The following is a 27,427-nucleotide window of genomic DNA, read 5'->3' on the forward strand; positions in this document are numbered from 1 at the left end:
CGTCTAAAAAGGGGCAAGAAAAGCACAGTAAGGTAGTTGTAGAAACGATCAGTATTGTAGTTATAAATTGTTGTAGCTGCATTGGGAAAGAACCAGAGCTCCAAGCCCTAATAGAAAGCACTGAAGCTCAAGTAGTTATAGGTACAGAAAGCTGGCTAAAGCCAGAAATAAGTTCAGCCAACATTTTTTTAAATGATCTAAGAGTGCTCAGAAAGGATAGATTAAATACAGTTGATGATTGAGTATTTATTGCTGTCAGAAGTAGTTTACCTTGTAGTGTAATTGAAATAGACAGTTCATACAAAACATTATGGGTAGTGTTTATTCTTGACAGTCGGACTAAGCTATTAATTGGATCGTTTTACCGACCCCTCGAGTTGGAGATATAGTTGCTGAACAGTTCAAAGAAAACTTGAGTCTCATTTCAAATTGGTACCGCACTTGTATAGTTATAGTCTACTCTCAATATGCTGTAAAAATTACACATTAAAGCTGGCGGCAGGCATAAAACATCATCTGAAATTGTACTGACAAGGGAACCTCCCCATCGCACCCCCCTCAGATTTAGTTATAAGTTGGCACAGTGGATAGGCCTTGAAAAACTGAACACAGATCAATCGAGAAAACAGGAAGATGTTGTGTGGAACTATGAAAAAAAATAAGCAAAATATACAAACTGAGTAGTCCATGCGCAAGACAGGCAATATCAAGGAAAATGTGAGCTCAGGAGCGCCGTGGTCCCGTGGTTAGCGTGAGTAGCTGCAGAGCGAGAGGTCCTTGGTTCAAGTCTTCCCTCGACAGAAAATTTTACTTTCTTTATTTTCGCAAAGTTATGATCTGTCCGTTCATTCATTGACGTGTTTTGCGACCACACCGCAGAACCGTGCGTTTAGTAGACAAAAGGATGTACCTCTCCAATCGGAACCGAAAACATTTGATCGCAAGGTCATAGGTCAACCGATTCCTCCACAGGATAACACGTCTGATATATTCTATACGACACTGGTGACGGCATGTGCGTCACATGACAGGAATATGTTGTCGACCCACCTAACTTGTACACTTAGCGAATGGGTAAAAAGATTCTTCTACCTTGCCCAATTTAGGTTTCCTTGTGGATGTGATAATCACTCCCAAAAAAGTGATGAAAACATAAGAGTTTGTCACATAAACTGAAAATAAAAAATTAAACTTTTCATTCGAAGGAAGACTTGAACCTAGGACCTCTCATTCCATAGCTGCTCTCGCTAACCACAGGACCACGGCGCTCCTTAACTCCCACTGTCCTTGATGTTTTCTATGTTCACATGGACTACTCAGTTTGTATATTTTACTTATTTTTTTCATAGTTCCACACAACTACTTCCTGTTTTCTCGATTGATCTGTGTTCAGTTTTTCAAGGCCTATCCACTGTGCCAACTTATAACTAAATCTGAGGGGGGTGCGATGGGGAGGTTTCCTTGTGAGTGTTTTCTCACGACATTATTTTGAACAGTTAGTTCACGAGCCCACTCAAAACATAAATGGTTGTGAAAGCATACTTGACGTTTTAGCAACAAATAATCCTGAATAAATAGTAGGTATCGTGACGAATACAGGGAATAGCAACCACAAGGCAGTTGCTGCTAGGCTGAATACCATAACACCTACAACTATCAAAAAGAAATGCAAAGTATATCTATTTAAAAAAGCTGATAAAAATACTCTTAACGCCTTTTTAAAAGACAGTCTTCACTCCCTCCGATCTTATCGGTGTAAGCATAGAAAAGATGTGGAATGATTTCAAAGATATAGTATTGACAGTAATTGAGAGATATATACCATATAAATTAATAAGTGGTGGTACTGATCCCCCATGGTACACAAAGCAGATCAGATCGCTGTTGCAGAAGCATCGAAAAAAGCACACCAAATTGAAAAGAACGCAAAATCGCCACGATTGGCAAAGGTTTGCAGAAGTTCGAAATATAGCACATACTTCAATGTGAAATGCTTTTAATAATTTCCACAATGAAACTCTGTCTCGGAATCTAGCAGAAAACCTAAAGAGATTTTGGTCATAAATAAAGCACACCAGTGGCAAGATGCAATCAATACCTTCACTGTGCGATAACAACGATGCAAGTCACTGATGACGGTGCCACTAAAGCAGAGTTTCTGAAACTCCTTCACCAAAGAAGATGGAGTAAATATTCCTGAATTCCCGTCAGGAACAACTGCCAAGGTGAGAAACATAGAAGTAGATATCCTCGGTGTAGCAAAGCAGCTTAAATCACTTAATAAAAGCAAGGCTTCTGGTCCAGATTGCATACCAGTCAGGTTCCTTTTAGAGTATGCTGATACAATAGCTCCATATTTAGCAATTATATACAGCTGCTCAATCACAGAAATAAATGTACCTAAAGACGGAAAATTCCTCAAGTCACACCAATACCCAAAAAGGGAAGTAGGAGTAATCCGCTAAATTACAGGCCCATATTACTAACGTCGATTTCCAGTAGGGTTTTGGAATATATACTGTTTTCGAACATTATGAATTACCTCAAGTAAAATGATTTATGGACACATAGTCAGCACAGATTCAGAAAATATCATTCTTGTGAAACACAACTAGCTCTTTATACTCATGAAGTAATGAGTGCTATCGACAAGGGATGCCAAATTGATTCCATATTTTTACATTTCCAGAAGGCTTTAGACATCATTCCTTACATGCGACTTCTAACCAAACTGTGTACCTATGGAATATTGCCTCAGTTGTGCGACTAGATTCATGATTTCCTGTCAGGAAGGTCATTGTTTATAGTAATACGACAGAAAGTCATTGAGTAGAACAAATAATATCCGGTGTTCCCAAAGAAAGTGTTATAGGCCCTCTTTTGTTCCTGATCTATATTAACGACATAGGAGACAATCACAGTAGCCATCTTAGATAGTTTACAGATGATACTGTCGTTTACCATCTTGTAAAGTCATCAGATGATCAAAATGAATTGCAAAATGATTTAGATAAGATATCTGTATGGTGCAAAAAGTGGAAATTGACCCTGAATAATGAAAAGTGTGAAGCTATTGACATGAGTACTAAAAGAAATCCACTGAATTTCGAAGGCCGTAAATTCAACTAAATACTTGACGAATTACAATTACAAATAATCTAAATTGGAACTATCAATAGATAACATTGTGGGTAGAGCAAACCAAAGACTGCGAATCATTGGCAGAACACTTAGATGGTGCAACAGGTCTACGAAATAGACTGCTTGCATCACACTTGTCCACTGTATCCTGGAGTATTGCTGTGCAGTGTGGTATCTGCATCAGGTGGGTCTGATGGACGACATCAAAAAAGTTCAAAGAAGGGCAGCTCATTTTGTATTATCGCAAAATAGAGAAAATAGTGTCACGGATGCGATGTGTGAATTGGAGCGGCAATCATTAAAACACCCCCCCATGAACCATGGACCTTGCCGTTGGTGAGGAGGCTTGCGTGCCTCAATGATCTGCATCAGGTGGGACTGATGGACGACATCAAAAAAGTTCAAAGAAGGGCAGCTCATTTTGTATTACCACAAAATATAGAAAATAGTGTCACGGATGCGATGTGTGAATTGGAGCGGCAATCATTAAAACACCCCCCCATGAACCATGGACCTTGCCGTTGGTGAGGAGGCTTGCGTGCCTCAACGATACAGATGGCCGTACCGTAGGTGCAACCACAACGGAGGGGTATCTGTTGAGTGGCCAGACAATGTGTGGTTCCTGAAGAGGGGTAGCAGCCTTCTCAGTAGTTGCAGGGGCAACAGTCTGGATGATTGACTGATCTGGCCTTGCAACATTAACCAAAACGGCCTTGCTGTTGTGGTACTGCGAACGGCTGAAAGCAAGGGGAAACTACAGCCGTAATTTTTCCCAAGGGCATGCAGCTTTACTGTATGGTTAAGTGATGATGGCGTCCTCTTGGGTAAAATATTCCGGAGGTAAAATAGTTCCCCATTCGGATCTTCGGGCGGGGACTACTCAGGAGGACGTCATTATCAGGAGAAAGAAAACTGGCATTCTACGGATCGGAGTGTGGAATGTCAGATCCCTTAATTGGGCAGGTAGGTTAGAAAATTTAAAAAGGGAAATGGACAGGTTAAAGTTAGATATAGTGGGGGGTAATGCAGGAGTAGGATTAATAATGAATTAAAAAATAGGTATGCAGGTAAGCTACTACAAACAGCATTGTGAATGCATTATTGTGGCTAAGATAGATACGAAGCTCACGCCTACCACAGTAGTACAAGTTTATATGCCAACTAGCTCCGCAGATGATGAAGAGATTGATGAAATGTATGATGAGATAAAAGAAATTATTCAGATAGTGAAGGGAGACAAAAATTTGTAGAATTTCGCACAGAGCACAACATAATCATAACTAACACTTGGTTTAAGAATCATGAAAGGAGGTTGTATACATGGAAGAACCCTGGATTATATAATGGTAAGACAGAGATTTAGGAACCAGGTTTTAAATTGTAAGACATTTCCAGGGGAAGATGTGGACTCTGACCACAATCTATTGGTTATGAACTGTAGATTAAAACTGAAGAAACTGCAAAAAGGTTGTAAATTGAGGAGATGGGATCTGGATAAACTGAAAGAACCAGAGGTTGTAGAGAGCTTCAGTGAGAGCATTAGGGAACGATGGACAAGAATCAGGGAAAGAAATACAGTAGAAGAAGAATGGGTAGCTTTGAGAGATGAAATAGTGAAGGTACCAGAGGACCAAGTAGGTACAAAGATGAGGGCTAAAAGAAATCCTTGGGTAACAGAAGATATATTGAATTTAATTGATGAAAGGAGAAACTATAAAAATGCAGTGAATGAAGCCGGCAAAAAGAAATACAAACGTCTCAAAAATGAGATCGACAGGAAGTGCAAAATGGCTAAGCAGGGATGGCTACAGGGCAAATGTAAGGATGTGGAGGCGCATATCATTAGGGCAAGATAGATACTGCCTACAGAAAAATTAAAGAGATCTTTGGAGAAAAGATAACAACTTGCATGAATATCAAGAGCTCAGGTGGAAACCCAGTTCTAAGCAAAGAGGGGAAAGCAGATTGGTGGAAGGAGTATATAGAGGGTCTATACAAGGGCAGTGTACTTGAGGACAATATTATGGAAATGGACCAGAATGTAGATGAAGATGAAATGGGAGATACGATACTGCGTGAAGAGTTTGACTGAGCACTGAAAGACCTGAGTCGAAACAAGGCCCTGGGAGTAGACAACATTCCATTAGAACTACTGACGGCCTTGGGAGAGCCAGTTCTGACAAAACTCTATCATATAGTGAGCAAGATGTATGAGACAGGTGAAATACCCTCAGACTTCAAGAAGAATATAATAATTCCAATCCCAAAGAAAGCAGGTGTTGACAGATGTGAAAATTACTGAACTATCAGTTTAATAAGTCACAGCTGCAAAATACTAATATGAATTCTTTACAGATGAATGGAAAAACTGGTAGAAGCTGACCTCGGGGAAGATCAGTTTAGATTCCGTAGAAATGTTGGAACACCTTACGACTTATCTTAGAAGAGAGATTAAGGAATGGCAAACCTACGTTTCTAGCATTTGTAGACTTAGAGAAAGCCTTTGACAATGTTGACTGGAATACTCTCTTTCAAATTCTAAAGGTGGCAGGGGTAAAATACAGGGAGTGAAAGGCTATTTACAATTTGTACAGAAACCAGATGCCAGTTATGAGTCGAGGGACATGAAAGGGAAGCAGTGGTTGGGAAGGGAGTGAGACAGGGTTGTAGCCTCTCCCCGGTGTTATTCAATCTGTATATTGAGCAAGCAGTAAAGGAAACAAAAGAAAAATTTGGAGTAGGTATTAAAATCCAGGGAGAAGAAATAAAAACTTTGAGGTTCGCCGATGACATTGTAATTCTGTCAGAGACAGCAAAGGACTTGGAAGAGCAGTTGAATGGAGGATATAAGATGAACATCAACAATAGCAAAACAAATATAATGGAATGTAGTCGAATTAAGTCGGGTGATGCTGAGGGTATTAGATTAGGAAATGAGACACTTAAAGTAGTAAAGGAGTTTTGCTATTTGGGGAGCAAAATAACTGATGATGATCGAAGTAGAGAGGATATAAAATGTAGACTGGCAATGCCAGAGAAAGCGTTTCTGAAGTAGAGAAATTTGTTAACATCGAGTATAGATTTAAGTGTCAGGAAGTCGTTTCTGAAAGTATTTGTATGGAGTGTAGCCATGTATGGAAGTGAAACATGGACAATAAATAGTTTGGACAAGAAGAGAATAGAAGCTTTCGAAATGTGGTGCTACAGAAGAATGTTGAAGATTAGGTGGGTATATCACGTAACTAATGAGGAGGTATTGAATAGGATTGGGGAGTAGAGAAGTTTGTGGCACAACTTGACTAGAAGAAGGTATCGGTTGGTAGGACATGTCCTGAGGCATCAAGGGATCACAAATTTAGCATTGGAGGGCAGCATGGAGGGTAAAAATCATAGAGGGAGACTAAGAGATGAATACACTAAACAGATTCAGAAGGATGTAGGTTGCAGTAGGTACTGGGAGATTAAGGAGCTTGCACAGGATAGATTAGCATGGAGAGCTGCATCAAACCAGTCTCAGGACTGAAGACCACAACAACACAACATCATCATTAAAACAAAGGCATTTTTTGTTGCAACAGGATCTTCTCATGAAATTTCAACCGCTAGTTTTCTCCTCCAATTGCGAAAACATTCTGTTGACACCCAACTACGTTGGGAGAAATGATCAGCATGATAAAGTAAGAGTCAGGGCTCACGCAGAAAAATTGAAGTGCTCATTTTACCCGTTCCAGAGTGGAACGGTAGAGAGACAGCTTGAAGGCGGTTCATTGAATCCTCTGCCAGGCACTTTATTGTGAATAGCAGAGTAATCACGTAGATGTATATGTAGGTGCTGAAAGATCACATGCCAGGTACAGTGCAGTACTAAGGCGGTACTGTCATGCCCTTACTTCCAAATAATGGTCCTCTCTTTCTGATATCACACAGGGTTGGCCCTGCCCTGCGCAGAATGTCTAGTAGGCGTCATCTTTGCGCTGTACTGCATCATTGGTGACTGTACACAAAGCGATTATGGATGTTGGACTACCCGGCAAACATTACCCCATTTGATAGGAGCCCTGACATCATCATTCGTGTGGTTGTCCATTGACCAGAATGCCATTTTCTATGCAGAACACAACTGTACAGACATCTGTTGACATTTTGAATGATTATATGGTGAATTAGACACAAGACAGGGAAATAATGGTTCGTTGCTTTAATTTTGGACACCAGTGTATTTGCTAATTGCTGCTGAAGTATTCAGAGAATACTGTGAATTCCAAGAATTTGTTATGGAGCTGACTGATAAAGGAACAAATTTTGAAGAGATCGTCCTTTTGTTCAGCATCATTGAGATGAATTTTAAATAATTTGTAAATATCTGTTCCAACTCTTAAGTTTATGAACATGTCTTGTCTAGACATTTTCAGTATAGTTTGTCCTGAGGGGAGGGGAAAGGGGTGTACCATATGAAAAGCAATATTCTTAGGAACTTTTATGCACTCTTTGTGCTAGCTGCAAGCAGTAATTGGTCTTCTGGGAAGCAAGCTGAACACTTCACTGTGAACAGTGTGACTCAGCACTGTCATCAAACAAAATTGTCAAAGCATTTCAGGAGTTATCTTTACTTTTATGGTTGATTTCATTTTGTTTTTATGCTGATCAATTGTTTCAGAATCGATGTAGCTATTACTGTGAGTAATATAGTAGTAGGAAAGCTCTGTTCAAAAGTAAATATTTTAGGAGTACGGGAGACCACTCACCAAAAAGCAAAAGCTTTGAGTCATCAACAGGCACACACAAAAAATTATGAAGACTTGCTAACTTTGAGAGTAAACGCATTCTCAGGCTAGAGTGCGCGTGCACGAGCGCCCACACACGCATGCGTCCGTGCGTGCGCGCGCGAGCGCGCGCGTTCACACACACACACACACACACACATAGACAGAGAGAGAGAGAGAGAGAGAGTGCAGCATCAATGGAGGAGACAATATGAGCAGGCCTCAGGCCATGCCCCTTGGAGTTTCCAGGTGCCACTGCTGCATGTTCTTGTTATAAGGACTTCCGCGTGTTCGCTTTATTAATGTACATTACTGTAATGTTTTCAAAATATCCATTATTACTGAGTCTAAGCAGCCCGCCTAATCATCTGCAGCACTGGGGGTGGACTTTTCAGGCAGCTGCTACTTTGTGGAAAAGTTGTTACTTGGCTGCTGTGTACTTGAAGCAATTCAGCCACTAATGTATCAAACAGAACCACACACTAATTTAAACTGCCACAGATGGAGTTGATCCTTAATTAATAAGGTGTTTGTGGTTTATTTTTGTTAATTGTGTACTCTGATTTCTCTCCTTTGACCATGCACAATGAAAAAGTGCTTAAAACAAATGAGAAAACAATAATAAAGGATCGGAACATTGATGAAAACTGCTTATTTTTGTTGTCATCCTATAAATGGTAAAACAGTCATTGCAGGAAGCAAAACCCCCAAATGGGTTTTGTTGTAGTTCATGGTAACACATCTTCAAAAATATTACAAATATATGGTAATCAGGAACAAGGACACATATGTAATAGCTCTCTGAAGCAGGGTATTTTCCCAGATAGACTGAAGTATGCCATTGTTAAACCATTGCATAAAAAAGGGGATATGTCTGATGTCAACAACTACCGCCCAATCTCTCTTCTGACTGCCTTATCCAAAATTCTTGAAAAAGTAATGCATTGTAGAGTAGCTTCACACGTTTGTGAAAATAAAGTTTTAACAAAATGTCAGTTTGGTTTCCAGAAGGGTTTTTCAACGGAAAATGCCATATATACTTTCACTAATGAAATATTAAATGCTCTGAGTAACCGGAAGTCACCCGTTGGGATTTTTTGTGATCTATCAAAGGCTTTTGATTGTGTAAATCATGGAATACTTCTAGATAAGCTCAAGTACTGTGGTATGAATGGGACAGTGCTCAAATGGTTTAAATCATACCTAGCTGGAAGAGTGCAGAAAGTTGAAATAAGCAGTTCACATAATATGCAAAAAACTGTTTATTTCCTCAAACTGGGGAACAATCAAGAATGGGGTGCTGCAAGGTTCGGTCTTTGGTCCTCTGCTGTTCTTAATATATATTAATGACTTGCCATGCTATTTTCATGAAGATGCAAAGCTGGTACTTTTTGCCGATGATACAAGTCTAGCTATCACACCCAACAGACAAGAATTAACTGGTGAAACTGTAAACGATGTTTTTCAGAAAATCATTAAGTGGTTCCCTGCAAATGGGCTGTCATTAAACTTTGACAAAACACAGTATATACAGTTCCACACAGTAAATGGAATGACACCATTAATAAATATAGACTTCGGTCAGAAATCAGTAGCTAAGGTAGAATATTCAAAATTTCTAGGTTGAGGGGTTGAACTCGAAAAAACACACAGAGGATCTGCTGAAACGTTTGAGTTCAGCTACTTATGCTATTAGGGTCATTGCAAATTTTGGTGATATATATTTCAGTAAATTAGCTTACCACGCATATTTTCATTCTCTGCTTTCGTATGGCATCATATTCTGGGGTAACTCATCATTGAGTAAAAGAGTGTTCATTGCACAAAAACGTGTAATCAGAATAATTGCTGGAGCTCATCCAAGGTCATCCTGCAGACACTTATTTAAAGAGTTAGAGATCTCCACTGTAGCCTCACAATATATATATTCACTTATGAAATTTGTTATTAACAATCCGAACGAATTCAAAATTAATAGCAGTGTACATGACTACAACGCTAGGAGAAAGGATGATCTTCACTACTGAAGGTTAAATCTAACTTTGGCTCAGAAGGGGTTAAATTATGCTGCCACAAAAGTCTTTGATCACTTACCTAATAGCATCAAAAGTCTGACAGATAGCCATATAGCATTTAAAAGGAAATTAAAAGAATTTCTTAATGGCAACTCCTTATACTCATTAGACAAATTTTTGGATTTAGTAAATGAGTAATTTCCCCAACCCCCACAAAAAAAAAAAAAAAAATTAAGTGCCATGTAATATTTTGTGTAATGTAATATCTTGTATAGACATCTTTTATTGACGTGACACGTTTCACATCATTACGAAGTGTCGTGTTCATGATCTATGGAACAAGTACTAATCTAATCTAATAATACACACATATTAAATACACCAAAACCCATTTCACAAGATGTTTCAACACAATGCTTAGCGATAAGGTGGCAACTGCAGTTTGACAACCAACCTCTGTGTTTGCTTCTGATAGGACACACAACCTCAACTCAGTAGCATCTCGTGGTATAATCAATTGTTTACTGGTGTGCTGTTTACCAAATTATTCTACAGCATGATCTCTTCTGAGCCCAAAAGAAAACTGCATTTTGATACTGCTCCTTGACTGGAAATTATTTGTTTTCACTCCCTACTCTGTTTGTTTCTGAATATACAGGGTGACCATTATGGAATTATATGAAAAAAAACATAAATTAATTACAAATACAGCATGTACACTCTTTATTCAACATGTAAATGTCATCACAGATACTCAGATTTAGGTTATGACAAGTTTGATGTGCCTGCCATCATTGGCGGTGATGTAGTGCAGACATACAGCAAAATTCTGCATGACCTGCTGAAGTGTCGGAACATCGATGCTGCTGATGACATCCTGAATGGCTGGTTTCAACTTAGCAATGGTTTTGGGGTTATTGCTGTACACCTTGTCTTCACTATCGCCCCACAAAAAGGAGTCACATGTGTTCAGGTCCAGAGAATATGGCAGCCAATAGAGGCCCATGCCAGTGGTCTCTGGTACCCCAGAGCCAGAATGCGATCCCCAGAGTGCTTGTCTAGGATATCAAACACACTACTGTTTTGATTCGGTCAAGCTCCATCTGGCATGAACCACATGTTGTCGAAATCAGAGTCACTTTGGATAATCATCTTCCAAAACCTTCACATACCGTTCAGTAGTCACCATGCCATCAGGGAATATTGCACTGATTATTCTGTAACTGGACACTACACACCACACCGTCACACATTGAGGGTGAAGAGACTTCTCAATCATGAAATACGGATTCTCAGTCCCCCAAATATGCCAATTTTGCTTATTAACGAATCCATCCAAATAAAAGTGGGCTTCTTCGCTAAGCCAAACCATATTCACGTCAAAGTCTTGTTTATCAATTCTGTGGACAATAGTGTTTGTGAAACACAAGTGCTGTCCCATGGGCCTGGGGCTTAGTGTCTGAGGGGTTTGAATTTTGTATCGGAAGAGGTGCAAGTCTTCTACAACAATTTGTCACAGTGCCTCCCAGTTGATTCCCATCTGTTATGCAGCTCATCTGATCGGTTTCCTGGGGCTTGTTTGAAACACAGTGCATGTCTTCTCCATGTTTTCAGGTAGAGTGGAGACTGACATTGCCAACACTGTCATCATGAACACTACTCGTTCTCTCAAACTTGTGAATCAAATTCTTGATTGTTGGTTGTCTTCAGCTTGAACTTGGTCGCAAACTTCCTTTGAGCCACAGTTGGGCATTTATTGCTCGCATAGTAGGCCTCCACAAGTGCTGTATGCTCAGGCATGTTTTACCATGACATTTTCACATGCAAACGGCTAGCAAAAAGAAGATACACGCACATGTGCATTCTAATTCCCATCATGCCCTGTAGCCAACCGTGAAGTTTGAAAATCCTAATGCAAACCATTCATAAATTATGACAACTTTATTTCATATAGTTCAATAATTGTTACCCTGTATGATAGTAGATCCACTTTGTAATTTCAATCATTATTTGGTTTCAAATATTTACACTTCCTATCAAATACCAATCCAACAGGTTTATAGGGTAGAAACACATTTTACTTTTAATAATTGTTAAGCTGCTTCAGTACCGAATTTACTCGAATCTAAGCCACACTTTTCTTCCGGTTTTTGTAATCCAAAAAACCGCCTGCGGCTTAAAATCGAGTGCAAAGCAAGCGGAAGTTCTGAAAAATGTTGGTAGGTGCCGCCACAACTAACTTCTGCCGTCGAATATATGCAGCGCAACACAGGCGTGCTTTGTAGGCACAGAGATAAATACTGGCGACAAAACCTCTGCGTCAGTAAATAATTTTTTTTAAAAAAAGGTGGAAGACGAGCTTTTTTTTCTCCGCCCCGAGTTTCAACCACTGCATTTTCATACATTATCCAACGAAGTAAATACAAATTCCGTATTGTTCATCTTCGAATTTAGCAGAATTTCAATGTACTACGAAAATCTGACTGGCAAGACTGTTGCTAATAGGAACCCGATGAAATGTGAATCACACGCAGTATTCTCTTCACCATAAGAATAATACGAATATAAACATTTTGCCATGTATTCTTTTGTGTTTGCTGCTATCTCATTTAAATCCTGTCTGCCTAATAAACTACGAAACTAGAGTGAGACAACAGCAAACGCGGAAGAATATACGTATCATGTCATGTTTATATTCGTATTATTCTTATCCCTAATAGTGATACAGTCAGAAACGAAGCATGGCAACTGACTAGATTTTTAAATCTAAGATGACTAATTTCTGTGCAGAATTTTATGTACTAAAGAAACGGCCGTAAAGATTTTCAAATGGAGAAAAATTTTTGCCTAACTCTCGTTCAGAACATGTTCTATCATACACAGTCTGTTATTTGGTTCTTGTTGATCATTATCAAAGAAAGCAGCAGTGTAAGTAACAACAAATAGCAGTCTCTTGCCATTGTTTCGCTAATGAGATGATTCCTCTCCTTTTCGTTTTTTTTTTTTTTAAAGGGGCAGTAGCGCGCACAAAAGCAAGCCATGCCGCAGGCGGCGACAGGCCGTAAACACGCACTATCAGAATACGACAAACAATGCATGACGCAGTACAGTAATGCATTTTCAGCTTAGAGTGATGTAAACACCTAAACAAAGAAAACAGCACTTATCAGATCAAAGCAAAATAAGCAATCGATTCAAACCAGACGAAGCACGTGAAAAAGGAAGGGTACCTGTATAAATACGGACGGAGCACCTGACGCATAGCAATGGCTACCTGGTAAAGCTTAACTGCTAATCTTACGACTCGAACCAAACTACTGTAGCTGTATCGTCTTTCACTTGACCTAAATTGTATCTCATATTACAATGGACCAACTTTGTTTCGATGTGGAGGTGCGGCCTAAAACTTTTCTGTCCCCTTGAATTTCAAGTCTCAAATTTCAGGTGTGGCTTAGATTTGGGAATTTTTTTTTCCTTTATTTTGAGTCTCATTTTTCAGGTGCGGCTTAGATTCGAGTGCGGCTTAGATTCGAATAAATACAGTACCTGTCTTCTTCATACTTCACTTAAATTTATGCAGATGTAATGAACAAATAAGACACCACATAAAGAAAATTCCTATCTGTGCATTAGAATAATCATATCTACATCCACACTCTGCAAACCATTGTGAAATGTAAGGCAGAGGATGCATCCCTATGTACCACTTATTATGGTTTTTTCGAGTTTAATTCACGTGGAGCAGGGGGAAGAATGATTGTTTAAATGCCTCCTTGCATGCTGTAATTAATCAAATCTTGTCCTTGTGATCCTATTAAACTGTAGTGGCGAGCCACTGTGTGCTCTAGACAAATTGCAGCTACAAGCCCCCCTCCCCCTTCCTTGCCCCCCCCCCCCCCCCCCCAAAAAAAAAAATCTACCCTCAAAGATGTCCCCTGCAATGGGGACAAAATATTAGGATATAATAGTCCTGAGAATTTTAGTAATTTTAACCTGTCTGGGAACTGTATGTGTAATGCCTGCCAAGTAACACTAGTAAAACATGAAGTGGGAAGCAGATGTTCATAATAGAATGTACTGGATTGTACAGGATAACAAAATATTATTTCACTGCAACACAGATGTGAAGAAAGAACCATACAAAACTGTTGCTGCTTTATAAATGAAATAAGCATAACACACATGGAAAGATAGCAAATGTTCTTTTTTTTTAAGTTGGAGAGATTGACCAAATACACTAAAAAGATGATCATAAGCTCTGATAGGTGTACCAACTGTGAATATGCTGTGCAGTTTTGTGTACCCCTAATCTTACTTGGAGACCATGGTTTGTTTTGGTATTAGTCAAGACACTGAACTGATATCTGTCCATACATGACAGTGCATGGTACCAATATGTTCCAAAAAGCCGCGCATGAGAATGCAATTTTTCGGGGGGGTCATCTCTCAGTTTCTGTTAGTAACAGAGATAAGGGATCAAGCGTTTTGGATAGCCCTTGGCCTAGTGACCATTTGTATACCTAATGGAAGAACTAGAGTACTGCAGCAACATTACTCAGTTTCCCCAGCCCAGGCAAATCAATTGGTTCTTTTGCGTTAGGCATGGTCTAGGCTGGGTCTGAGGTAACTTATAAAATCATCATTTGTTAAGGGGCAGTTTCTGAGAAAACTCTGAAAAACCATGATTTTTGGGTGCTGAAAGTACAGTTGTGGGGAAGGCCACTTCTATAATTTCTGTTCATGACAAGATGTCAACATTTTTACTGTATGTTTTTAAGATGATGATCTTGGAGAACTTCAAAAGTTTTTTCAGTGTCATTATCTGCTATTGAGATCCAGAAGTTCAAAGTTCCTCTACATATGCAGAAGACCAGAAAACACGATTTTGAGCCATTTTTGCACTGTGGCCCACAATTATATAAATAACTAAGCACATCAAATGGCTCAAATTTTAACTGCATGTTCTGTAGACAATTATCTAGAAATGCCACTTTCGTATTTTTGAAAATATTTATCTGTCATCGAGATACACCTGAAAATCACAATTTTTGGGTACCAACAGTACCAGTTGTGGAGATGACACTTCTATAATTTATGTTCCTGGCAAATTGTCAAAATTTTTACCATTTGTTCTTAAGATGGTGATCTGGAGAAAACTTTTTTCAGTAACATTATCTGTTGCTGAGATCCAGATGTTTAAAGTTACCATACACATGTAAATAAAATATGCACATAATATCCAATCTGAGACACAAATGTATGTTTAACTGGATGTAGTGAACACATGGCAACAGTTCTGGGATTTTTGCAAGGGTTCCGGAGTCACTAAACTACACTCCTGGAAATTGAAATAAGAACACCGTGAATTCATTGTCCCAGGAAGGGGAAACTTTATTGACACATTCCTGGGGTCAGATACATCACATGATCACACTGACAGAACCACAGGCACATAGACACAGGCAACAGAGCATGCACAATGTCGGCACTAGTACAGTGTATATCCACCTTTCGCAGCAATGCAGGCTGCTATTCTCCCATGGAGACGATCGTAGAGATGCTGGATGTAGTCCTGTGGAACGGCTTGCCATGCCATTTCCACCTGGCGCCTCAGTTGGACCAGGGTTCGTGCTGGACGTGCAGACCGCGTGAGACGACGCTTCATCCAGTCCCAAACATGCTCAATGGGGGACAGATCCGGAGATCTTGCTGGCCAGGGTAGTTGTCTTACACCTTCTAGAGCACGTTGGGTGGCACAGGGTACATGCGGACGTGCATTGTCCTGTTGGAACAGCAAGTTCCCTTGCCGGTCTAGGAATGGTAGAACGATGGGTTCGATGACGGTTTGGATGTACCGTGCACTATTCAGTGTCCCCTCGATGATCACCAGTGGTGTACGGCCAGTGTAGGAGATCGCTCTCCACACCATGATGCCGGGTGTTGGCCCTGTGTGCCTCGGTCGTATGCAGTCCTGATTGTGGCGCTCACCTGCATGGCGCCAAACACGCATACGACCATCATTGGCACCAAGGCAGAAGCGACTCTCATCGCTGAAGACGACACGTCTCCATTCGTCCCTCCATTCACGCCTGTCGCGACACCACTGGAGGCGGGCTGCACGATGTTGGGGCGTGAGCGGAAGACGGCCTAACGGTGTGCGGGACCGTAGCCCAGCTTCATGGAGACGGTTGCGAATGATCCTCGCCAATACCCCAGGAGCAACAGTGTCCCTAATTTGCTGGGAAGTGGCGGTGCGGTCCCCTACAGCACGGCATAGGATCCTACGGTCTTGGCGTGCATCCGTGCGCCGCTGTGGTCCGGTCCCAGGTCGACGGGCACATGCACCTTCCGCCGACCACTGGCGACAACATCGATGTACTGTGGAGACCTCACGCCCCACGTGTTGAGCAATTCGGCGGTACGTCCACCCGGCCTCCCGCATGCCCACTATACGCCCTCGCTCAAAGTCCGTCAACTGCACATACGGTTCACGTCCACGCTGTCGCGGCATGCTACCAGTGTTAAAGACTGCGATGGAGCTCCGTATGCCACGGCAAACTGGCTGACACTGACGGCAGCGGTGCACAAATGCTGCGCAGCTAGCGCCATTCGATGGCCAACACCGCGGTTCCTGGTGTGTCCGCTGTGCCGTGCGTGTGATCATTGCTTGTACAGCCCTCTCGCAGTGTCCGGCGCAAGTATGGTGGGTCTGACACACCGGTGTCAATGTGTTCTTTTTTCCATTTCCAGGAGTGTATGTTTTTGATCAACTTTTTTTTTACCAGTAATGCTTTATGATGCGCTTTGTCTGTAAACGGGTGCTTCACGCCTGTACAAGCTGTCTTGATCTGGAAATTGTTCAGTGGTGTCAGCTGTTGGTGCAAGACAAAACTCTTTGTATTGGCAAATCAAACATTGTCGGTATACTGTCGGTGTAGTCAAAAACATTGTGAACTCTTATGTATAGTAGTGTAAAGTGAACTTAGGTTGGATGGGAGATGCTTTTGTGTTAACCTTATAATTTGTGTACTTATTTGTTGTTCATATGTATTAAACCCCCCTCCCCCCACCCCCCACCCCCCACCCCCATGAACCATGGACCTTGCCGTTGGTGGGGAGATTTGCGTGCCTCAGCGATACAGATAGCTGTGACGTAGGTGCAACCAAAACAGAGGGGAATCTGTTGAGAGGCCAGACAAATGTGTGGTTCCTGATTCCTGAAGAGGGGCAGCAGCCTTTTCAGTAGTTTCAGGGGAAACAATCTGGATGATTGACTATTCTGGCCTTGTAACATTAACCAAAACGGCCTTGCTGTGCTGGTACCGTGAACAGCTGAAAGCAAGGGGAAACTACAGCCGTAATTTTTCCCGAGGGCATGCAGCTTTACTGTATGGTTAAATGATGATGGCGTCCTCTTGTGTAAAATATTCCGGAGGTAAAATAGTCCCCCATTCGGATCTCTGGGTGGGGACTACTCAGGAGGACATTGTTATCAGGAGAAAGAAAACTGGCTTTCTACAGATTGGAGCATGGAATGTCAGATCCCTTAATCGGGCAGGAAGGTTAGAAAATTTAAAAAGGGAAATGGACAGGTTAAAGTTAGATATAGTGGGAATTAGTGAATTTAGGTGGCAGGAGGAACAAGACTTTTGGTCAGGTGAATACAGGGTTATAAATTCAAAATCAAATAGGGGTAATCCAGGAGTAGGATTAATAATGAATTAAAAAATAGGTATGCAGGTAAGCTACTACAAACAGCATTGTGAATGCATTATTGTGGCTAAGATAGATACGAAGCTCATGCCTACCACAGTAGTACAAGTTTATATGCCAACTAGCTCCGCAGATGATGAAGAGATTGATGAAATGTATGATGAGATAAAAGAAATTATTCAGATAGTGAAGGGAGACAAAAATTTAATAGTCATGGGTGACTGGAACTCGACAGTAGGAAAAGGAAGAGAAGGAAACGTAGTAGGTGAATATGGAATGGGAGTAAGGAATGAAAGAGGAAGCCGCCTGGTAGAATGTTGCACAGAGCACAACTTAATCATAGCTAACACTTGGTTCAAGAATCGTGAAAGAAGGCTGTATACATGGAAGAAGCCTGGAGATAATGGAAGGTATCAGATAGATTATATAATGGTAAGACAGAGATTTAGGAACCAGGTTTTAAATTGTAAGACATTTCCAGGGGAAGATGTGGACTCTGACCATAATCTATTGGTTATGAACTGTAGATTAAAACTGAAGAAACTGCAAAAAGGTTGTAAATTGAGGAGATGGGATCTCGATAAACTGAAAGAACCAGAGGTTGTAGAGAGCTTCAGTGAGAGCATTAGGGAACGATGGACAAGAATCGGGGAAAGAAATACAGTAGAAGAAGAATGGGTAGCTTTGAGAGATGAAATAGTGAAGGTACCAGAGGACCAAGTAGGTAAAAAGATGAGGGCTAAAAGAAATCCTTGGGTAACAGAAGATATATTGAATTTAATTGATGAAAGGAGAAACTATAAAAATGCAGTAAATGAAGCCGGCAAAAAGAAATACAAACGTCTCAAAAATGAGATCGACAGGAAGTGCAAAATGGCTAAGCAGGGATGGCTAGAGGGCAAATGTAAGGATGTAGAGGCGCATATCATTAAGGTAAGATAGATACTGCCTACAGAAAAATTAAAGAGATCTTTGGAGAAAAGATAACAACTTGCATGAATATCAAGAGCTCAGATGGAAATCCAGTAATAAGCAAAGGAGGGAAAGCAGAAAGGTGGAAGGAGTATATAGAGGGCCTGTACAAGGGCGATGTTTTGAGGACAATATTGTAGAAATGGAAGAGAATGTAGATAAGACGAAATAGGAGATACGATACTGCGTGAAGAGTTTGACTGAGCACTGAAAGACCTAAGTTGAAACAAGGCCCCAGGAGAAGGCAACATCCCATTAGAACTAACGACAGCCTTGGGAGAGCCAGGCCTAACAAAACTCTACCATATAGTGAGCAATATGTATGAGACAGGCGAAATACCCTCAGGCTTCAAGAAGAATATAATAATTCCAATGATGGCGTCCTCTTCTGTAAAATATTCCGGAGGTAAAATAGTCCCCCATTCGGATCTCTGGGTGGGGACTATAAGCCACAGTTGCAAAATACTAACACGAATTCTTTACAGACAAATGGAAAAACTGGTAGAAACTGACCTCGGGGAAGATCAGTTTAGATTCCGTAGAAATGTTGGAACACGCGAGGCAACACTGACCTTACAACTTTTCTTAGAAGATAGATTAAGGAGAGGCAAACCTACATTTCTAGCATTTGTAGGCTTAGAGAAAGCTTTTGACAATGTTGACTGGAATACTCTCTTTCAAATTCTGAATGTGGCAGGAGTAAAATACAGGGAGCGAAAGGCTATTTACAATTTGTACAGAAACCAGAAGGCAGTTATAAGAGTCAAGGGGAATGAAAGGGAAGCAGTGGTTGGGAAGGGAGTGAGACAGGGTTGTAGCTTATCCCCGATGTTATTCAATCTGTATATTGAGCAAGCAGTAAAGGAAACAAAAGAAAAATTTGGAGTATGGATCAAAATCCATGGAGAAGAAATAAAAACTTTGAGGTTTGCCGATGACATTGTAATATTGTCAGAGACAGCAAAGGACCTGGAGGAGCAGTTGAATGGAATGGACAGTATCTTGAAAGGAGGATATAAGATGAACATCAACAAAAGCAAAACGAGGATAATGGAATGTAGTCGAATTAAATCGGGTGATACTGTGGGAATTAGCTTAGGAAATGAGAGGCTTAAAGTAGTAAATGAGTTTTGCTATTTGGGGAGCAAAATAACTGATGATGGTCGAACTAGAGAGAATATAAAATGTAGACTGGCAATGGCAAGGAAAGTGTTTCTGAAGAAGAGAAAGTTGTTAACATAGAGTATAGATTTAAGTGTCAGGAAGTCGTTTCTGAAAGTATATGTATGGAGTGTAGCCATGTATGGAAGTGAAACATGGATGATAAATAGTTTGGACAAGAAGAGAAGAGAAGCTTTCAAAATATGGTGCTACAATAGAATGCTGAAGATTAGATTGGTAGATCACATAACTAATGAGGATGTATTGAATAGAATTGGAGAGAAGAGAAATTTGTGGCACAACTTGACTAGAAGAAGGGATCGGTTGGTAGGGCATATTCTGAGGCATCAAGGGATCACCAGTTTAGTATTGGAGGGCAGTGTGGAGGGTAAAAATTGTAGAGGGAGGCCAAGAGATGAATACACTAAACAGATTCAGAAGGATGTAGGTTGCAGTAGGTACTGGGAGATGAAGAAGCTCGCACAGGATAGAGTAGCATGGAGAGCTGCATCAAACCAGTCTCTGGACAGAAGACCACAAAAACAACATGTATTAAAATATCTAAATGTGTTGGAAGTATACAAATAAACTGTCAAAACTGTACCAACCTACAGAATTTATTTTATATGAGTAGCACACCCTGCTGTAACAGGGAAAAGAAGGGAACAAACTGAAAATGCTCCTATTGGAGCACAAATATATCCATATGCTCATCTTCAAAAGACTCTGACAGAAAGGTAGGGTATCTACTGCCTCAATTCTTATTCTGCCTTCACCACCCAAAATTTTGGCAATGAAAGAGAAAGAGATTTATTTATTTATCATATGGTGACAACAACAAATATTAAGAAACACATATAGGTAACAGTTATACATTTAAGGGTTTAGGTGCAAATTTAATATGTTTAAATTATGAAAATTAATAATTCAATAATACTAGAAGGAGAACATTTAAACTATAAAATTACAGCCATAATTAAAACAGATACATTTAAACATAGTACAACATCTAGGGAATGAAGCAGTTGATAGCAGATAGTTGAAGTAGTTGATAGCATTAATAAAGTCACTGAATGGTTCTGGGCACACTTTCTGAGAGGGCAGCGCATCAGTGTGCAGTATGCTGAATGATTTGTACTTGGGCCCTACAATTGCAGGCTGAAGAGTTTCGGAGTCTTCACTGATGCATCATAGCATTCCATCTGGTATGACCAGTTCTTATCCTGTTGTCTTGTCCACTCACTTCTCTTCAGATCAAATTCTGGCAGATGTTTTGTTGTTGCAGCTCTCCATCTCTTGCAAAACTCTTCTTTCATGTCAGACTTCTTGTTGTTTCTTTCATTATGTTACTGTGGAGCACGTGATATCAGTTGATCTATAGGAGGGTCATTTAAGACTGTATGAATTGGAAGGGATACTTGGGGTGATGTAGATTCCTCCATTCTTGATTGGTTGCTCCTTGGCATCACAATTCAGGTGGTGGAATGTTTATGATTGTGTGCAGCAAGGGATCAGTATGGATTTTAAATACCCATAATAATTCTCATTGATTCTTTCAGATGGATGTCTATTTTCCTTGTATGTGCACTGTGTTGCCATAATAGGGCACAGATTGATTAAGACAATAGCGGTGGGAAACAAGAAGAGAGGAGATAGTGATGGTCAGTGTGAAACAGTGCCAGTAAAAGAGAAAGGTAGAGAGAATAGCAGTTGGGGTAAAAGAGAGAGGAGATGGTAGAAATGAAAAGAGAGAGGTGAGTGGAGACCATACATAGGTTTGCATGGTCTGGAACCCCCTCACCCCTTCCACTTGCCACCTGCCTAGACCAGTGAACTCTAGCATAACATTTGCACACTTTCACCCATCCCCTATACCCCTTTGTTAAAGTTTCCCAGTCTAGGAGTTAAAACCTGGGCAGACCATCCACAAGGACATGTGTGGACAAGAGACAATGGTTGTTGAAGAGAAAGACAGCAGACTGTAAGTGAGACAGAAAGAGGCAATGTCAGTGGGGAAGAAAAAGAGTGAGACAAAGACAATGGCACTATCGCAGAAAGACAGAGGAGGAGACAGTGATAAGGAAGAGGGAGAGAGAAAGGAACGAAGACAATGATAGTGGCAGAGGTAGACAGGAGAAAGTGCCGGTGGTAGAGAAGGAGACAGTGGGAAAGACATGTAGTAAGTAACAGTGATGGGGAGGTGCTGATTGTGAATGCCACTACAGAGGGAGGCTGGGTAAAAGGATTTAGAACATTCTGTTAAAAGAGCGGAAACATGTTGCGTGCCAGAACTTTTGTTGATGAAGGCAGTATGATGACTGAGACAGCTCATTCCCCACTTTCCTGTCAGAGTCTTTTAAAGACAAGAAATTCACCTTTTTGTGCTCAAACAGGAGCATTTTTCAACTGGCTGCCTTCTGACTCAATTTATTGTCCACTTTCAGATTATTTAAAAATGTAATCAAAATGAATATGATCCTTGTTGTGAATTATAATTTCTTACACTGCAAAAAAAGAATTACATTCCTATATCAAAATTTTTAAACCTGTCTAGTAACTTTTTCCATACACACAAGATGAGGATAAAATTACATGTACTTAAGATTACAACTCATGACTTATCACTAAGTTTTTCATACTATTACTGTAACAGTTATATTTTTGTGAATAGTAATTACAATGCTTTTTGAAACTATTATTGAACATTTTGTAGGGAAGATTGAACTGGAACTCCCAGAAACAAGAAAAAGAATGGGTGACAAAGCTTCCTATGTTAATGTCTATCCATTTTTGTGGAAGGAATATCAATCCAGTGGCTATGTTACAGGTAATACTTATTGAAAGAAACTACATTTGCTACATTTTGGTCATGTTTTGTATTTTCCCATAGCTTTACTGCAGCTGTTGTTTTACTATTTTGGTTGCTTCTGAAAATTTTGTTTATATTTATGGGATGATATTTATCAGCTAATAATTTTTGTTCATTTGTTAATTCACGTTGTGTGTTTTTATAGACTAAATACCTGTGAATAGATATGAGTTCTAAGAGTGGATAGTATGAAGTTAACCTCATGCTATGATGATGATACGTTCACCATTTAGGGCTGTTCATACAGTTCATTATAATATGTATAAAATTTGCAGTATGGTTTTATCAGTAAAGCTTTTAGTACTCACAGTTTGTATCCAAACATATAACTGCACTTTGTTTTGTTACAATCACAGGTATTTTTGATGTGGATATTGAATGAACATGGCCAAATTTCTCTGCAAATGCAGTTGTGATGTTTTTTCATTGCCGTAGCTGGGTAATAATTACTCAAAAGATAAACATGTTACTCTAGATTAAAATGACAAAGGCAGCACTCGGTGACAACCGAGTCTACAGGTCATTATTATTGTACAAAGACAGCCCTGACAACTATATCAATCACCTCCTGGATATATTTCCTCATTTGTGTCTTTCAAGGCATCCGGGGGAAACTTTAAGAGATTGCAACAATAGATTGTGATTATCAGTTAGCTTTGTGAAGTAATGCTGTTTTACTACTGTATCAGGTATTCGTAATTACTGTTATAGTCATTGTAATGAAACCTTACACAGTTGTCCACATATAATTTAGATAGTACACATATTTTTGTTACTATTGAACCAATTTTATTTATTTAATATTTTTTCTGACTGTGTCACACACTCCACATCCAATCCCTTGATTTGACTGTAGCAGCTATTTTGATTTATAATATGTATCTTAGTGTATCCTCAGTTCGGTTAAAATCTCTATGTCAGCCTTCTTAAACTTTTTTTGCACTTCAAATTAATTCAGTTCTCAGGATTTCCTTTTCCAATATTCTCTTAATTGTTCTGTTTTGGATCCATGTTATGTGACTCAGAGTTATAAAATAATGGTACTCTCTACATGATTTGATTTGTCCATCTTGTTACGGAACACTATCATAACCCCCAGCATCCTCATGACAATTTCACATTATGCTTCAAAATTTGATTTGCAGTTAGTAATTCATTCAGTATGCTGTTATACCACATAGAGAGATTCACTTCTTCCGTATCACCTGCCTCAAGATGACTGGGTGTTTTTGTTATCCTCATCATTTCATCATCATTTGTGAAAGTGGCGAGACTGGACCGAGCAGAGAATGGGAATTTGTATGGGCACTGATAACCATGCAGTTGAGTGCCCCACAAACCAATCATCATCATCATCATCACCACTTCTTCCATTACAGCAGATTTCTTGCTGACACTTGTGACCAAAGGACAGTGTTGCTGTCACTGACTGTCAATGTTTCCAAATCCAAAACCTACTTTTTACAACCATGTAATTGCAATGATGTCTCCCTGACATAATTTGGCCAACTGAGATATCTAACTGTCTACTGAAATTTAATTTCCTGATGATGAAGATGGAGGAAGTTGCCAAAAGCTCAAAACTGATAAATCTAATGTGGCAAGAACTATGTGAAGCATTTGTTCAAGACCCACTATGGTTCAATATGTCAATGATCTAATGGATAACACTGAAGTCTCTGTGAAGCTGTTCACAGATGATGCAGTTATCTGTAGAAAGGTACTAAGGTCAGAAGACTGTAGCAAAATGCAGGAAGACCATCAGAGGATTGGCAGTTATTGCAAGGACTGGCAGTTGACCATGAACATAAATAAATGTAACATGTTGCATCTCTATAGACAAAGAGGTCCACTGTGGCTGAGTTACACTGTAGGGAAATGATAGTGGTGTCAGGTATGCCCTCCATCACACACAGTCGGTCATGTGGCTTGCGGGCTATAGATTTAGCTGTCAATAGATCCATGTATAAATTGAAGTGGGCAAGCCTCTACATCTTGCTGTCAGCAAACACAACACAGAATCTGTGCACAAGCATTCTTTACTTTCTGAATGACACTCATAAAAGAGAGTAGCCGAGCGAGGTGGTGCAGTGGTTAGCACACTGTCCTCTCTTTTGAGAGTACAGTGGTTCAAACCCGCATCCAACCACCCTGATTTAGGTTTTCCGTGATTTCCCTAAATCGCTTCAGGCAAATGCCAGGATGGTTCCTTTGAAAGGGCATGGCCGACTTCCTTCCCTAATCCAATGGGACTGATGAGCTCACTGTTTGGTCCTCTCCCACCAAATCAACCAACCAACCAAAAGGCCAGCGATGATGATGATGATGATGATACCATTCAATAGTGAGACAGTTGACAGAACTCTCTAAAAAGTCTATCCTAAAGGATAGACTTGTTTCTGTAAAATAAGGTTAACATAAACTCTATGTGAGTAACATGAATGAGAACAAGACAAGTGGCCGATACATTCTTCGTGAGTGAGTGAGTGAATGAATGAATTAATTAGTTGCTTTGCTGCAGATGATGTTACTGACTCTGTGGGTGTGGAGCATCCATGGCTCAAGTATTCTCATACTTTATCTGCAGGGAGAGGCACTCTATCTACTATGAACAAAACCAGCTCAACAGATTATTAACAGTTTAAATTTTGTGTTATAGCTTGCTTTCCCTCATTGAATTGTATGATATGTTGGACAGATTTTGCATCGTTCCATAACCCTCTTATTTGAGGACTGAAGAGGTGGACACACACACACACACACACACACACACACACACACACTCGTGTGCATGCACTCTCACTCACTCACTCTATATACAAATATGATCTCAATACCTAGATTGTGAAGCAGTTCTGAGTTTTACATTGTTCCAAGCCTTGAAGACAACTCATTTAATCACAGCTCTAGTAAAAAATTATGCATGTACTTGAAGATATGAGTGATAGCTACCAACTTTGCCTCCAAAATGCAGCATGCAATTGATAAATATCATTGCTCATGCCCATTGTCCACGAATGCATAACCAACTCTTTAATTATTCCTAGGACTATTTGTACCAATTACTTCTTGGTTGACTGATTACGCTTTAGTTTGATCTCTTTATAACTCAAACCCCCCAAAAAAACTTCGTGGTTAAGGAACTCATGATTTACTGACAGGAGCATACATCTCTATACATGGTAAGTCCTTGGAATAGGTCAAAATTTAATACAGAATAGATAACTTACCATGAAGTGTCTTAGAATGGGGCGTATGTATGTTACTTATGAGGGGGCTTAAAGGCCAGTTGATAAATTTGCAATTTCGCTTCTGCTGGTTTACTGGATCTGGGTCGATTCATGAATCTTGTTAGGAATAATTGGGTTATGTGGATGATTACACATTTGATCCATTGCTGCTGCAGAGCTCAAGTCATTGTTGAAGTTGATCCCTTCTTGGTGGGATGGCTGCCTCTATTAACTCCTTGGCCTACAACCACGAGTGTGACTCATGGTAAGGAAGTTGGGCCATAAACAGTAAGCATGAACCTGCACCATGGTTCTTTACACTGTCCACATGTAAACAAGATGCGCCAGGCTCATGGTACGCAATGCGGCACAAACGACAACAACATGAGTCGGACTCGTGATTCAACAGCTCTCAATGTTCTCTTATTTCAGTTATGTGTACAACTTTGTTGCATTCATGCGTGTCGATTATAAGTCCCTAAAAGAATTAACCACCCTGTATATCTATTGTGTCAGTAAAAAGAATGTCTAATACTGATGATAGTAGTGAGCAGTGTGTTGTTATTGTGAACAATGATTTGATAGACCTTTCTGATAGTTATAGGACAGTAGTGGTGTTGTGTTTCATGTGTTCAAGAAGATTAATCACTGAAGATAACATCACTGATGAAGACAGTATCATCATCAATCATCTATGCAGTAGATTTGGAAAGAAGAAAATAACATGCCACAAATTCAGGATCGTATGCTGACACCTGGTATAAGAGCAGTTAGGCAGAAGTACAAAAGCGTTAGCCATTTTTTGTGCACTGTTTGACAATGTGTTTTTGGCTGATATTGTCGTGGAAACAAATCAGTATCCAGAACAACCATTAATGATCAGTGAAAATACAAAAAACAAAATTGATGAGACACAGATCCTTATCAGTTGTAATTAACTTAAAATGTACTTTGCATTATTCATTATAATGGCTTAAGTTACAAAAAAAAAAAAAAAATCAGATGTATTAGTCTAACAGAGCCATCATAGAAACACCGATTTCAGGAAAACTATGCCACTGAAAAGAAATGTGCAAATCTTTAAGTTTTTATATTATGCAAATAATGATATGACTGGCACGATGAATAAATTATGTAGTCATGCCTGTGATAAACAATTTTAATAAAAAAATTCATAGTAGTGTTTGTAATGGAAGAGAACATTGTGATCAATGAATCAGTAATGAAATTTAAGGGACACAATCATATAAACAATTTATTCCTTCAAAGAGGACAAAGTTTGGGATAAAATTTTAGAAGCTTTGTGAATCAGCATTGAGCTATTGCTAGAATTTTAAAATATATTCATAAAACAATAAAACAGATTGTGATTAAAATGCATCTGAAACTGTTGGATGAAAGTCAATTCTAAATAAAGGACACACTTTGTATGTGGATAATTGGTATGCTTTATCAGAATTGTTTATAACTTTAATTGAAAATGGAAGAAATGTTGTTGAGATAGTGTTTTTTAATAAAGAAAATACACTGGAAGATCTCGGTGAAGCAAAATTAAAAATGAGG

The 27,427-nt window shown here is 39.7% G+C and overlaps 1 protein-coding gene across 2 annotated transcripts in view; it reads left to right on the forward strand.

Annotated features, from left to right (window-relative positions):
- The window catches only part of LOC126457643 (uncharacterized), a 323,891-nt gene that overhangs the window by 166,089 nt on the left and 130,375 nt on the right, over positions 1 to 27,427 (forward strand). For both annotated transcript variants that reach the window (XM_050094116.1, XM_050094117.1), the window contains exon 7: positions 22,479 to 22,592. In XM_050094116.1, the coding sequence (XP_049950073.1) occupies positions 22,479 to 22,592 (114 nt within the window). The remainder of the gene's footprint in view (positions 1 to 22,478; positions 22,593 to 27,427) is intronic.

The sequence above is a fragment of the Schistocerca serialis genome, chromosome 2, assembly GCF_023864345.2.
Source record: "Schistocerca serialis cubense isolate TAMUIC-IGC-003099 chromosome 2, iqSchSeri2.2, whole genome shotgun sequence".
Lineage (NCBI taxonomy): Eukaryota > Metazoa > Arthropoda > Insecta > Orthoptera > Acrididae > Schistocerca > Schistocerca serialis.